This window comes from Neoarius graeffei, chromosome 17 (genome assembly GCF_027579695.1).
Source record: "Neoarius graeffei isolate fNeoGra1 chromosome 17, fNeoGra1.pri, whole genome shotgun sequence".
Classification (NCBI taxonomy): Eukaryota; Metazoa; Chordata; class Actinopteri; order Siluriformes; family Ariidae; genus Neoarius; species Neoarius graeffei.
The window spans coordinates 39,973,517-39,985,681 of NC_083585.1; the positions used below are offsets into that span (position 1 = coordinate 39,973,517).

At 47.0% G+C, this 12,165-nt stretch overlaps 1 protein-coding gene across 1 annotated transcript in view; it reads left to right on the forward strand.

The window, feature by feature from the left end:
• Window positions 1-12,165, forward strand: part of mipepa (mitochondrial intermediate peptidase a) — a 50,670-nt gene that overhangs the window by 15,407 nt on the left and 23,098 nt on the right. Inside the window, exons 7-10 of the mRNA XM_060944187.1 lie at window positions 180-336; window positions 471-519; window positions 1,491-1,551; window positions 1,649-1,701. Coding sequence (XP_060800170.1) covers window positions 180-336; window positions 471-519; window positions 1,491-1,551; window positions 1,649-1,701 — 320 coding nt within the window. The remainder of the gene's footprint in view (window positions 1-179; window positions 337-470; window positions 520-1,490; window positions 1,552-1,648; window positions 1,702-12,165) is intronic.

A 12,165-nucleotide genomic window follows, 5' to 3' on the forward strand; every position in this document is an offset into this window, starting at 1 on the left:
AACTTTTTTTTTAACCACATAATTCCAAATATGTTCCATATGTTATTTTATAATTATGCTGTCTTAATATTATTCTACACTGTAGAAAATTGTCAAAATGCAGAAAAACCTATGAAATGAGTGGGTGTGTCCAAACTTTTGACTGGTACTGTATATCTTGTGTGTTTTGTGATTTTCAGGTTCGGGAAGTTGCTTACAGGGTTTTCCTGTACCCAAATGAAGATATGATGCACACCCTTGAGGAATTGCTGTCTTGTAGACATAAACTGGCTCAGCTGGTCGGCTATGAATCTTATGCGCACAGGGCATTAAAAGGGGCCATGGCCAAAAGCCCAGGTAATAAAATTTTTCGTAAAGCTTGTTTTTTCACTTGTGAATAAATGTTACTTGATTATTCATGTACTCTGAATAAACGCACTTTATTGTACTTTGGAAGCCTAATTTTAAAGTCTCTTATTCTTTTGCCACAGACACTGTGATGAACTTCTTGCAGCTTTTGACAGACAAACTCAAAGACAGGTAGAGTTTTCCATCTAAACTAGGCAGTTAACATGAATCAAACAATATGGCAAAAGGGATACATTTCTAATGCTATTCAAAATAATTTTAATTGATTTTATTACTTAAGCACAACCTAAGTAGTTTTTAGTTTTATGCCTTGGGCTTAGTGGATATAAAACGGAGTTAGTGTTTTGATATGCAAAGCCTGAAACTAAATCAGCAAATCATCTTCCAGCTTTTGTGTCATTCCAATTTTTTAAACTATATTTTATTGGGTTGCTCACCTTCACGGTTGCAGTGAAGGCCTCATTCCCAGCGTGTGACGAATGAATTTGTTTATTACCTGCTTTCACCCAAGTACACCGCATTCTGAAATTGTGCTGTGATTTGTTGAGAACTGTGGATGAACAGCCAAAAATGTGTTGAGACTTTTGGTGATTCATTCAGAAATGTGCACGAGGTTTTTCCACCTGTTGTCACTTTGGTGTACTAATGTTATATTTTAGCTGCCTGAAAAATTGTCAGCATGTCGTAGCGTAAATAGTCATCATAGTCCATGAGGCCTCCTGATAATTTCTCAGGAAATGTACCAGATCTCATTGTAGTCTATCGTCATGTAAGTATTCTCAGGATTAATTTATATTTTTAGAAATGGACTCTGATTCCTTCATTAAAATATTGCAAGCAGGTACAAACATAAATATGAACTGTTGGAGTAGATGAGATTGAAAACAACGGTTCTCTAAATTCCAGCACCAAAATGCATGTGTGTGTCTGTATTTTTCTTTATTGTGAACAGTGGAAATGTCGATGTTGATACGTGGGTATTTTAAATGCTTTTGTAGTGAGTCTGTTCTCAGTAAAATGCTTGTTCTAGTATGTGCCATTATTCTCCACAAGGTGACAGTATGCACCAAGTGTTAAATAATCATTGATCATTTTCACCTTTTAGTGTGACTGATGCATTCTACTGTGTGTTTGTTCACTAGGACAGAAAAAGACTTTCAAATGATGAGAGATATGAAGACCAGATTCAATCCCAGGAATCCAGTAAGCTCCTAACTAGCTTACTTTATTTAAGTAAGTAGATGTATCACATATATTATTGTGTGCCCAACATTCAGTGCGTCATGTCTGTGCACTGTAGGATCTTATGCCATGGGATCACCCCTATCTGAGTGGTGTGGTACGTGCTGAGAGGTGAGTTTGGGTTAATATCGTCGCTAGTGTTTAATAGTATCGTGAAGAATCGTATCTCTTTTACTGTTGTGTTGCAAAGTGTTTGTTGTTTACGATCAGCAGTACTGAACATAAAAGCTATTCGTCTATCTCTCATGAAATGAGTATGGTTAGAGTCCATCCCCGAAGATCTGTCTTTCCTTCCTCTTTGAACAAAGCTGGCAGTGGCTGAAGCACTTTGTTTGAAATTTGGCTCTGACTGTACAGCCATGCTCATCTGCAGTTTATTAATGAACTTGGCTCTGGCTGCACTGTTCAGTCCTTCACTCGAGCCTCTGCTACACTGGCAGACATGTTAACAGGCTTTTATTGCAAGCATTCTTGCTTTTAGGACCTCTGAGCTGTTTCCAGCATGGGGCTTTTGGCAGCAGTTTTGTCTGAATGAGGAAAGGAAGTGTTCTTTAGACTCTTTTTTTTTTTTTCCCCCACCCCCCACTACAAGAGACTGAAAGAAACATTTAAGAGCTGTTCATAATTTAAGGACAGTGTAATATTTTAGACTTTAACGGATTAATCTCATGCTGTAGTCATTCTACTTGGCTATCTAGAACTGTACATTAATACAAGAAGTTTATAATGCAATGGATAAAGTATAATTAATCAGGTAACTTGATACTTTGTAAGAAATAAAATATTATCAGAGGTCTATATCAACAGAACTAAAGTTATGAGTCCTCTAGAAAAGGCTGTAACACCAGCTTAAATGTTTTATTTGGTACAGCTTGCTAAATCGCTCCTAATATGAAAAATAATAGTCTGTTTTATTGAGGAACTCTAAAGTGAAAATTAAATTCACTGTTCAGTAATTCTAATCATGTGCGGTGAGGGTGTGTTTGAACCACTTAAGGAATCAAGATATTTTATGCTTTAATTGTCCCATATTCATCAACGTTATAGCCAAATTCTGACCCTAAATTTCACATAAAATTTCATCTTTGACATATCCATATGAACAAACACATCTCTGATGTAAATTTGAACGTAATTATTTAACAACCTGAAAAAGGTTTGATTTGCTGTTAAATAATTGAAATCAGTGTCTTCAAAAAATGTAGTGGGTAGTAATGAGTAGTTCTCCCCCCCAAAAAAAATTTATTGCACTTGCAGGATCTTAATACCAAACTGGAATTTGTCAGAATGTAATTTGTAAATGTGAAATCGAATGAGCATAGTTGGACATTTTTCAGCAGCTTAACCCTTCATTTGAGTAACAGGTGCGTTTTACACACACGAGGCACCAAGAATTGCTGACCTGGATGCAGAGTCTTGGGCTGATCAAAGACCCATTTAACACTCACACTTTCAAAATAAGATCGTATAATTTTGTCTCAACACTGCTTGGTTCACTTATATTTCTCATCTCGTCTCATTATCTGTAGCCGCTTTATCCTGTTCTACAGGGTTGCAGGCAAGCTGGAGCCTATCCCAGCTGACTACGGGCGAAAGGCGGGGTACACCCTGGGCAAGTCGCCAGGTCATCACAGGGCTGACACACAGACACAGACAACCATTCACACTCACATTCACACCTACGGTCAATTTAGAGTCACCAGTTAACCTAACCTGCATGTCTTTGGACTGTGGGGGAAACCAGAGCACCCCGAGGAAACCCACGCGGACACAGGGAGAACATGCAAACTCCGCACAGAAAGGCCCTCGCCGGCCACGGGGCTCGAACCCGGACCTTCTTGCTGTGAGGCGACAGCGCTAACCACTACACCACCGTGCCACCCCTCACTTATATTTATAAATACAAATTTTAATTTACCCTTTAAAATATGATTTCCATTAAATCTAACCTGTTCTAAAATGAACCAAAATCTTGGATATGAGTAGAGTTTGCATAAGTATCTGCAGGTGGTGTTAGAAAACTTCAGTTTTTGGGTTTTTTTTTTTAAACCTACTTCCAACCTGTAGAACTTTGCACAGGTGGGTGGAGCACAGAAGCACGGCAGGCCAGAACTGAGTTTCCAAAAACTCTTTATTACGATACTTTTCAGCGTTTTACTCTCCCAGACACACGCGCACACTCATCAGCCATCTGGTTGGGGAGAGAGCTCACTTCCTCTGCTCGCTGGGAAGACACACAAACACAGGTTAATTGACATCAGGTGTAGTGATTCTGCCACTTACCTTCCCTGACTCCACCTTCCGGTCACAGACCGACGCTTGACCACGCCCCCGCTGCCACATACCCCCACCGCCCGACTCAGGCCGGGCAGCCATCCGGCCTGCAGCCGACTCCCCCCCGGACGGGAGAGGAAGTCCGCCACGACCATCTGCGTGCCCGCCTGTGGATCACCTTGAAGTTAAAGGGCTGGAGTGCCAGATACCAACGGGTGATCCGCGCGTTGGCATTCTTCATGGGGTGGAGCCACTGGAGGGGCGCGTGGTCCGAACAGAGGGTGAAAGGGCGTCCCAGCAGGTAGTAGCAGAGGGTGAGGACCGCCCACTTGATGGCCAGGCACTCCTTCTCGATTGTGCTGAAGCGCCCCTCACGCACTGAAAGCTTCCTGCTGATATACAGCACGGGGCGATCCTCCCCCTCCTGGGAAAAACAGCCCCCAGCCCTCTGTCCGACGCGTCTGTCTGCAACATAAAGGGGAGAGAAAAGTCAGGGGAGTGTAACAGTGGCCCCCAACACAGTGCAGCCTTCACCTTAGAGAAAGCCCACTGGCATTGCTCCATCCACTGGACCGGATCTGGTGCCCCCTTTTTAGTGAGATCAGTCAGTGGGCTGGTGAGGTCTGAATAATTAGGTATAAACCTGCGATAGTAGCCAGCCAGCCTCAGGAACTGTCTCACCCCCTTTTTGGTCTTTGGCCCCGGGCAGGCCGCAATCGCTGCTGTCTTATTAATTTGGGGACACACCTGCCCATTGCCCAAGTGGAAGCCCAGATACCGTACTTCCAATCGCACACTTCTTCAGGTTGGCCGTGAGACCTGCTCACCTCAGCAACCCAAGGACGGCCGTCAGGTGTTGCAGATGCTGCGGCCAGTCATTACTATAGATTATTATGTCGTCTAAGTATGCGGCCGCGTAGGTGGCATGGGGGCAGAGGACTCTGTCCATAAGCCACTGGAATGTAGCGGGCGCCCCAAACAGTCCAAAAGGAAGTGTGACAAATTGGTGTAAGCCAAACGGTGTGGAAAAGGCCATTTTTTCTCGGGATAATGGAGTCAAGGGGATCTGCCAATAACCCTTTGTCAAATCCAGTGTCAAATAAAAACGAGCCGTGCCTAGTCGATCCAGCAACTCGTCAATGCGAGGCATTGGGTACGTGTCGAATTTAGACACTGCATTGACTTTTTTCTATAGTCCACACAGAACCGGACCGGGGCGGCACGGTGGTGTAGTGGTTAGCGCTGTCGCCTCACAGCAAGAAGGTCCGGGTTTGAGCCCCATGGCCAGTGAGGGCCTTTCTGTGTGGAGTTTGCATGTTCTCCCCGTGTCTGCGTGGGTTTCCTCCGGGTGTTCCAGTTTCCCCCACAGTCCAAAGACATGCAGGTTAGGTTAACTGGTGACTCTAAATTGACCGTAGGTGTGAATGGTTGTCTGTGTCTGTGTCGGCCCTGTGATGACCTGGCGACTTGTCCAGGGTGTACCCCGCCTTTCGCCCATAGTCAGCTGGGATAGGCTCCAGCTTGCCTGCAACCCTGTAGAAGGATAAAGCGGCTAGAGATAACGAGATGAGAACCGGACCGACCCATTGGCCTTGGGAACCAAGACCACCGGGCTACTCCAGTCACTGTGGGACTCCTCGACGATGCCCATTTCGAGTATGGCCTCGAGTTCTTCCCGAACCACCTTTTTTCTTGTTTGGGTAGCCTGTAAGGGCGGCTGCGCACTACCACCCCAGGGGCATCTCAATGTGGTGTTCTATACGCCGGGTGCAGCCAGGCAGGGGCGAGAACACTTCCAAAAATTCAGTCTGCAACTGGGCAACCTCCGTGAGTTGGGTCGGGGAGAGGTGGTCTCCACAGGGGACCGGAGAGGTAAGCGATGTCAATGTTCCTTTTTGAACCTCTGGCCCCAGCTCCGCCTTCTCCGGAACCACCAACGCCACGGGGACCTCCTCGTTCCAGAGTTTAAGCAGATTGAGGTGGTAAAGCTTTAGCGCCCCACCCCTGTCCGTTCGCCTCACCTCATAGTCGAAGTCCCCGACTCGCCGTGTGACCTCAAAGGGTCCTTGCCACTTGGCGATCAATTTGGAGCTCGATGTGGGCAACAGTACGAGTACTTTATCTCCTGGTGCGAACTCCCTAAGGCGCGTACCCCTGTTGTACAGGCGGATTTGCCGTTCTTGGGCCTGCTGCAAATTCTCCTGGGTTAGGGGTGTGTGTGTGTGTGTGTGTGTGTGTGTGTGTGTGTGTGTGTGTGTGTGTGTGTGGAGTTTTGCACGCAGGTCAATAACGTATTGAATTTCGTTTTTGCTCGGTGAAGGTCCCTCCTCCCAATTTTCCCACAGTACATCCAGGATGCCGTGCGGCTTACGCCCATATAATAACTCAAACGGGGAGAACCCCGTGGAGGCTTGTGGGACCTCTCGCACTGCGAATAACAGGGGTTCGAGCCATTTATCCCAATTGCATGCGTCCTCGCTTACAAATTTTTTAATTATATTTTTGAGGGTGCGGTTGAACCGTTCGACTAAACCATCCGTTTGTGGGTGATAAACGCTGGTGTAGATCGGCTTAATTCCCAATAACCCGTACAGTTCGCGCAGTGTGCGTGATATAAATGAAGTGCCTTCATCAGTCAGAATCTCTTTGGGGATTCCAACTCGGGAGATGACGTGGAAGAGCGCTTCCGCAATATACTGCGTGCTGAGATATTGCGCAGAGGCACTGCTTCCGGGTATCGCGTTGCATAGTCCACCAGGACTAAAATAAAGCGATACCCTCGTGTTGACCGATCTAATGGCCCGACGAGATCCATCCCAATTCTTTCGAACGGGGTCTCGACTAATGGTAGAGGGCGCAAAGGCGCTTTTGGAATGGCTGCTGGATTTACTAACTGGCATTCGCGGCATGCCGTACACCACCTATGGACATCGCCACGAATCCCTGGCCAATAGAACTGGGTCATTATTCGGGCAAGTGTCCAGCCATGGGATTAAAGTGAGCCGCCTGGAATACCAATTCCCGGTGGCTCTTTGGAATCAAAAGTTGTGAGACAGTTTCCTTAGTCTGAGTGTCCTGCGTCATTCAGTATAATTTATCTCTCATAATGGAGAAATAGGGGAAGGACGGGGTGGCGTTTGGCTGGAGTGTTTGACCATCGATTACTCTCACTTGGTCAAAAGCATGCCGCAGAGTCTCGTCCCACGACTATTCTAACGGGAAATCTGCGAGGGATTCCCCGAGAGAGGTTGGAGGAGCCTGCTGCTCCTCACTCTGACACTGTGATGACGTAGTTGGCTCTGTGACAGCTGCTCCCACCAATGCCACTCCGGGACCTCCCCCTGCTGAACTACGGCAGGACCCACTCTTCACTAAATGAGTCATTAATGCCCGAAATCCCAGCCAATCAGTCCCCAAAATTATCGAGTGGGTAAGGCAAGGATTAACCGCCACCTTTACACTAAATTTCTTCCCTCAAAATAGAATGTGGACCGACACTAAAGGGTAGTTGTGAATATCCCCGTGCACACACAACACCTTCACCAATTGTGCTCCCCCCAATGCCTCGTCTTGCACCAGGCTTTGGTGGATTTGAGGTCTGATTACAGCCAGAGTCCACCAAAGCCTGATACGTATCCCCTTGGACACTCACCGGTATGCGATATGCTCCGGCCCGATTGAGGGTGGTTCCTGGCGCGTCGGGGATCTGGACCACCACGCCTACCTCCATTACTGAGCACTGATGCTGGAGGTGCCCCGGCTTCCTGCAGTGCCAGCAAACCGGCCCGGGCTTTCTCTCTGCACCGGTGCTCTGGGGCTCACTCACCTGAGGGGGTAGAGAGACAGACACAGAAGCGGGAAACGGGAGGGCACCGCGGGTGTGGCGGGCCGGCTGGGGTGGAGCCGGCCCCCGCCTCCACGGTGGGGGAACGGGGTGAGGATGAGACACAGAAGGGGAGGGGGAGAGAGAGAGGAGAAGAGGAGATCTGCGATCCTGCCGTGGGAACAGCCGCCAAATGATCCTCCGCCAACTCGATGGCCCGATCCAGCGACGCCGGGCGATGGCACTGGACCCACTCCACTGTTCCTTCAGGAAGCCGAACGATGAACTGCTCCAGTGCCACCAGATCGATTGATTGATTGATTCCCTCGGCGTCACGGTTGTCAGCCCTCAGCCACCGCCGGCAGGTGTCCCGGAGTTGCTGGCCAAACGCGAACGGCCGGCCGACCTTCTCTAGGCGTAGAGTGCGAAAGTACTGGCGTTGTTGTTCGGGGGTGCACCCCACACACTGGAGGACGGCCCGGCGCAGGTCTGCGTAGACCAGCCGGCTGTCGGCGGGGAGCTGTAGCGCAGCCAGCTGCACCTCACCCATTAGCAGGAGGAGGAGGCGCACCACACGTTGTTCCACCGGCCAGCCCGAGGCCTCTGCTGCTTGTTCGAATAGTGCGAGGAAGGCCTCGGGGTCGTCGTGCGGGCCCATCTTTGTTAGGGTGAGGTGGGGTGGGCCCGTGGAGGTGGTGGACCCCGCCGACACGAGGAGGTGCCGGAACGCCTGTCAATCTTCCTGTTGCGTCAGCACCAGGGCCTCGAACCGTTGTTCTTGCTCCTTTCGGAGGGCAACCAGCGCCTGGTGCTGGCTCTGTTGGGCCGTGGCAAGGGCGTGGACCAGGTCTGCGAAGGGGGAGGACTCCATGGGACTGTTCTCCTCTGTACTCCGTCCCGGGTTTCGGCACCACTGTAGAACTTTGCGCAGGTCGGTGGCACACAGAAGCATGGCAGGCCAGAACTGAGTTTCCAAAAACACTTTATTACAACACTTTTTTTTTTTTTTTTTTTTTCAGCGTTTTACTCTCCCAGACACACGCACACACTCATCAGCCATCTGGTTGGGGAGAGCGCTCACTTCCTCTGCGCGCGCGCTCTCTCTCTCCTTATATAGGGTGTGGTCGCTGGGAAGACACACAAACACAGGTTAATTAACATCAGGTGTAGTGATTCTGCCACTTACCTTCCCTGACTCCACCCTCCAGTCACAGACCGACGCTTGACCACGCCCCCGCTGCCACACAACCTTAAACAGCTTTAAAAATAAAATAAATCATAACTGTATTTTTGCTGCAGCCATAGACAAAAGCATTTCTAACATGGATCTCTTCAGTTATCTTTGTCGCCTATCTCTGTTTCTTCTTCTCCTCATCCTCAGATCTTGGGTATCCTGCTGAATGCTTTTGGCTCACTGTCACAACACCTGCGTTAATTAGGGCATGTAAATTAGATGTACACCAATCAGCAATAACATTTAAAATCGCCTGCCTAATATTGTGTTGGGTCCCTCATGTGCTGCCAAAACAGCACTGACCCATGAAGGCATGGACTCTGTAAGACCTCTGAAGGTGTGCTGTGGTATCTGGCACCAAGACTTAAAGTGCATATTGTGGACCAATTTCATTTTTTTTTTTTTAATATGAAAGTATGGCCCTTTACACACTCATCCAGAAGGGTAATTTTGCACAAGGCCATCTGTCTACAGCAGAAAAAAATAAAATAACAAAACGTGTCTGGAAAAATCCCAAGGGAGTCTGGAGCCAGATTCATGACATTACCTGCGGAAGTGCCAGCAGGCTGCGAGAGCTTGCACGGTTTCAGTGCACAGCCTGTGTAGACCAAGTGCTCCCATTTCTCCCTCATTCTCCGGTCTTTTGGGAAATGAGGAGTACTAATCCTATCAAGATTGTTGTTGCTACACCCTCCTATGATGCATCTGTTAACCATTTTAATAATTACGTGATAACGTTGAAGAAATTTGCAGAAAACCACCAGGTCATTTTCTCATAAACAAACCAGCGCTGACATGGGATTCAGAGGGAGGCGTCCCGCACATGACGTCATGAAAATCAATATTTGCCAGGAAATCCAAATGGCAAGTTTTTTCAGAGGCAGACAAATTTGCCTCAAATGGCTTGATTTCAGCTTAATTTTTCTGGTATTGCGCAAGGTAAAAAAATTGCACAAAATGCAAAATATGACAGATATTTGACCAAAGTTTAATATAAAATAGGAGAATTACATTGATCTTGCTCCTGAATTTACCCATGATTATGCACTTTAAGCAGCAGATCCTTTAAATCCTGTAAGTTGCAAGGTGGGGCCCCCATCGATCAGAGCTGCTAACCACTGCATCCCAGGAACAGCCCATAAGACCTGCCTCTTTTGGAGATGCTTAGGCCAAGTTTACATTAGACCGTATCTGTCTCGTTTTCTTCGCGGATGCACTGTCCGTTTACATTAAACCGCCTGGAAACGCCGGGAAACGGGAATCCGCCAGGGTCCACGTATTCAATCCAGATCGTGTCAGCTCCGGTGCTGTGTAAACATTGAGAATACGCAGATACGCTGTGCTGAGCTCTAGCTGGCATCGTCATTGGACAACGTCACTGTGACATCCACCTTCCTGAGTCGCTGGCGTTGGTCATGTGACGCGACTGCTGAAAAACGGCGCGGACTTCCGCCTTGTATCACCTTTCATTAAAGAGTATAAAAGTATGAAAATACTGCAAATACTGATGCAAATACTGCCCATTGTGTAGTTATGATTGTCTTTAGGCTTGCCATCCTTCCACTTGCAAGTGGTAAGTGATATGCGCTGGGATCACACACACAGCGGCTCAGTCCCGAATCACAGCTTGTGCACTTCACTCGCGTGCTCTGTGAGCTGCGCAAGGCCGGAGTGCGCACCCTCCAGAGGGCACTCGCTGTTCAGGGCGGAGTGATTTGGAGCGCAGGATGCCTGCGGAGACCAGCGTATCCGTGTATTGGTGTTGCTGTGTGCACACTAATCGTTTTAAAAACGTTAATCTGATGATCCGCTGATACGGTCTAATGTAAACATGGGCTCAGACCCAGTCGTCTAACGATCACAATTTGGCATGTGTCAAAGTCGTTCAGATCCTTACGCTTGCCCGTTTTTCTGCTTCTAACAGCTCAACTTCGACAGTTGACTGTTCACCTCCTGCCTAATGTATAGATAGTTTTCACTGACGTCACGGCATTCCGGGGAACACCCCCCAGCCGCCATCTTGGGGAGCAAACAAAATGGACCATCGCCACTACCGGCTACGTTATCTCGGACGAATTTATGAAGTTATATAGTCAGTTTTCTAAAATAAAGATCAATGTCCGCAAAATCAAGCAAACAGAAGTATATAGATACATTAGACAACATCTCACGACAACGGTATGCAGCCAAATTGGCCTTGATTGGGGGAATTGACCTCTACGAAGTGGACAAAGATGCATTTTCAAGTGACTATGCAGGGCTGCCAAAGCTTGAAACTGCCAAAGCCTGCTCCAAAGCCTGAAACTGACTTCATCAAACTTTAAAGGCTGTCTGATATATATACAACTTTTATATATTCACAGCGCGCCTTTTGGCGGATGCCGCCTGAATCGCGCAGATCCGATTTTTTTTTTTTTTTTGGGGGGGGGGTTGGAGTGTCTGATTATAATTTCAAAGTAAATTCTGTATTAAAATTACTAAATAAGCAAATCCGTTACAGTCCATGAAACAGGAAGTATAAGGATGAGAAACAGTTTGCTGCACAAATGTGCACAGCTTTCCCATTTAAACTGTTTTTTTTTTTTTCTCATCCTTATACTTCCTGTTTCATGGACTGTAACGGATTTGCTTATTTAGTAATTTTAATACAGAATTTACTTGGAAATTATAATCAGACACTCCAACGCCCCCCCCTAAAAAAAAAAAATCGGATCTGCGCGATTCAGGCGGCATCCGCCAAAAGGCGCGCTGTTTGCATCCCAAACACAAATCAAATCATACAGACTAGACCTAAAATGTTTTTCAAAAATGACCCTTGCGTGAGTGAAGTGACAAGTTTCAAATAGAAACGTGACAAACAAGCGATATTAAGTGTACATTACAATGTAAACATACACTCAGCAGTTCCAGTGAGGCATTCTCCAGAGATTGTTCACATGATGTTTTGGTTTCCAAAAACAAACTGTGACGTCATGTGAAAACTATCTATATCCCATTCCATAACAGGTGCCATTGTAATGAGAGAATCAGTGTTATTCACTTGACCTGTTAGTGGTTTTAATGTTGTGGCTGATCGGGATATATTTGGTCATGCTGTATACATATGTAAATAAAGGACTGGTATTCCTGTTTCACACTGCTGAAGCTGATTTTATCAATTTGCTCAAGTCACGACTTGTTTTGCTGTCGTATGACCGCTTCAAGAATCGGATGCAGATACATTCGTTCGTTACTCCATATGCTT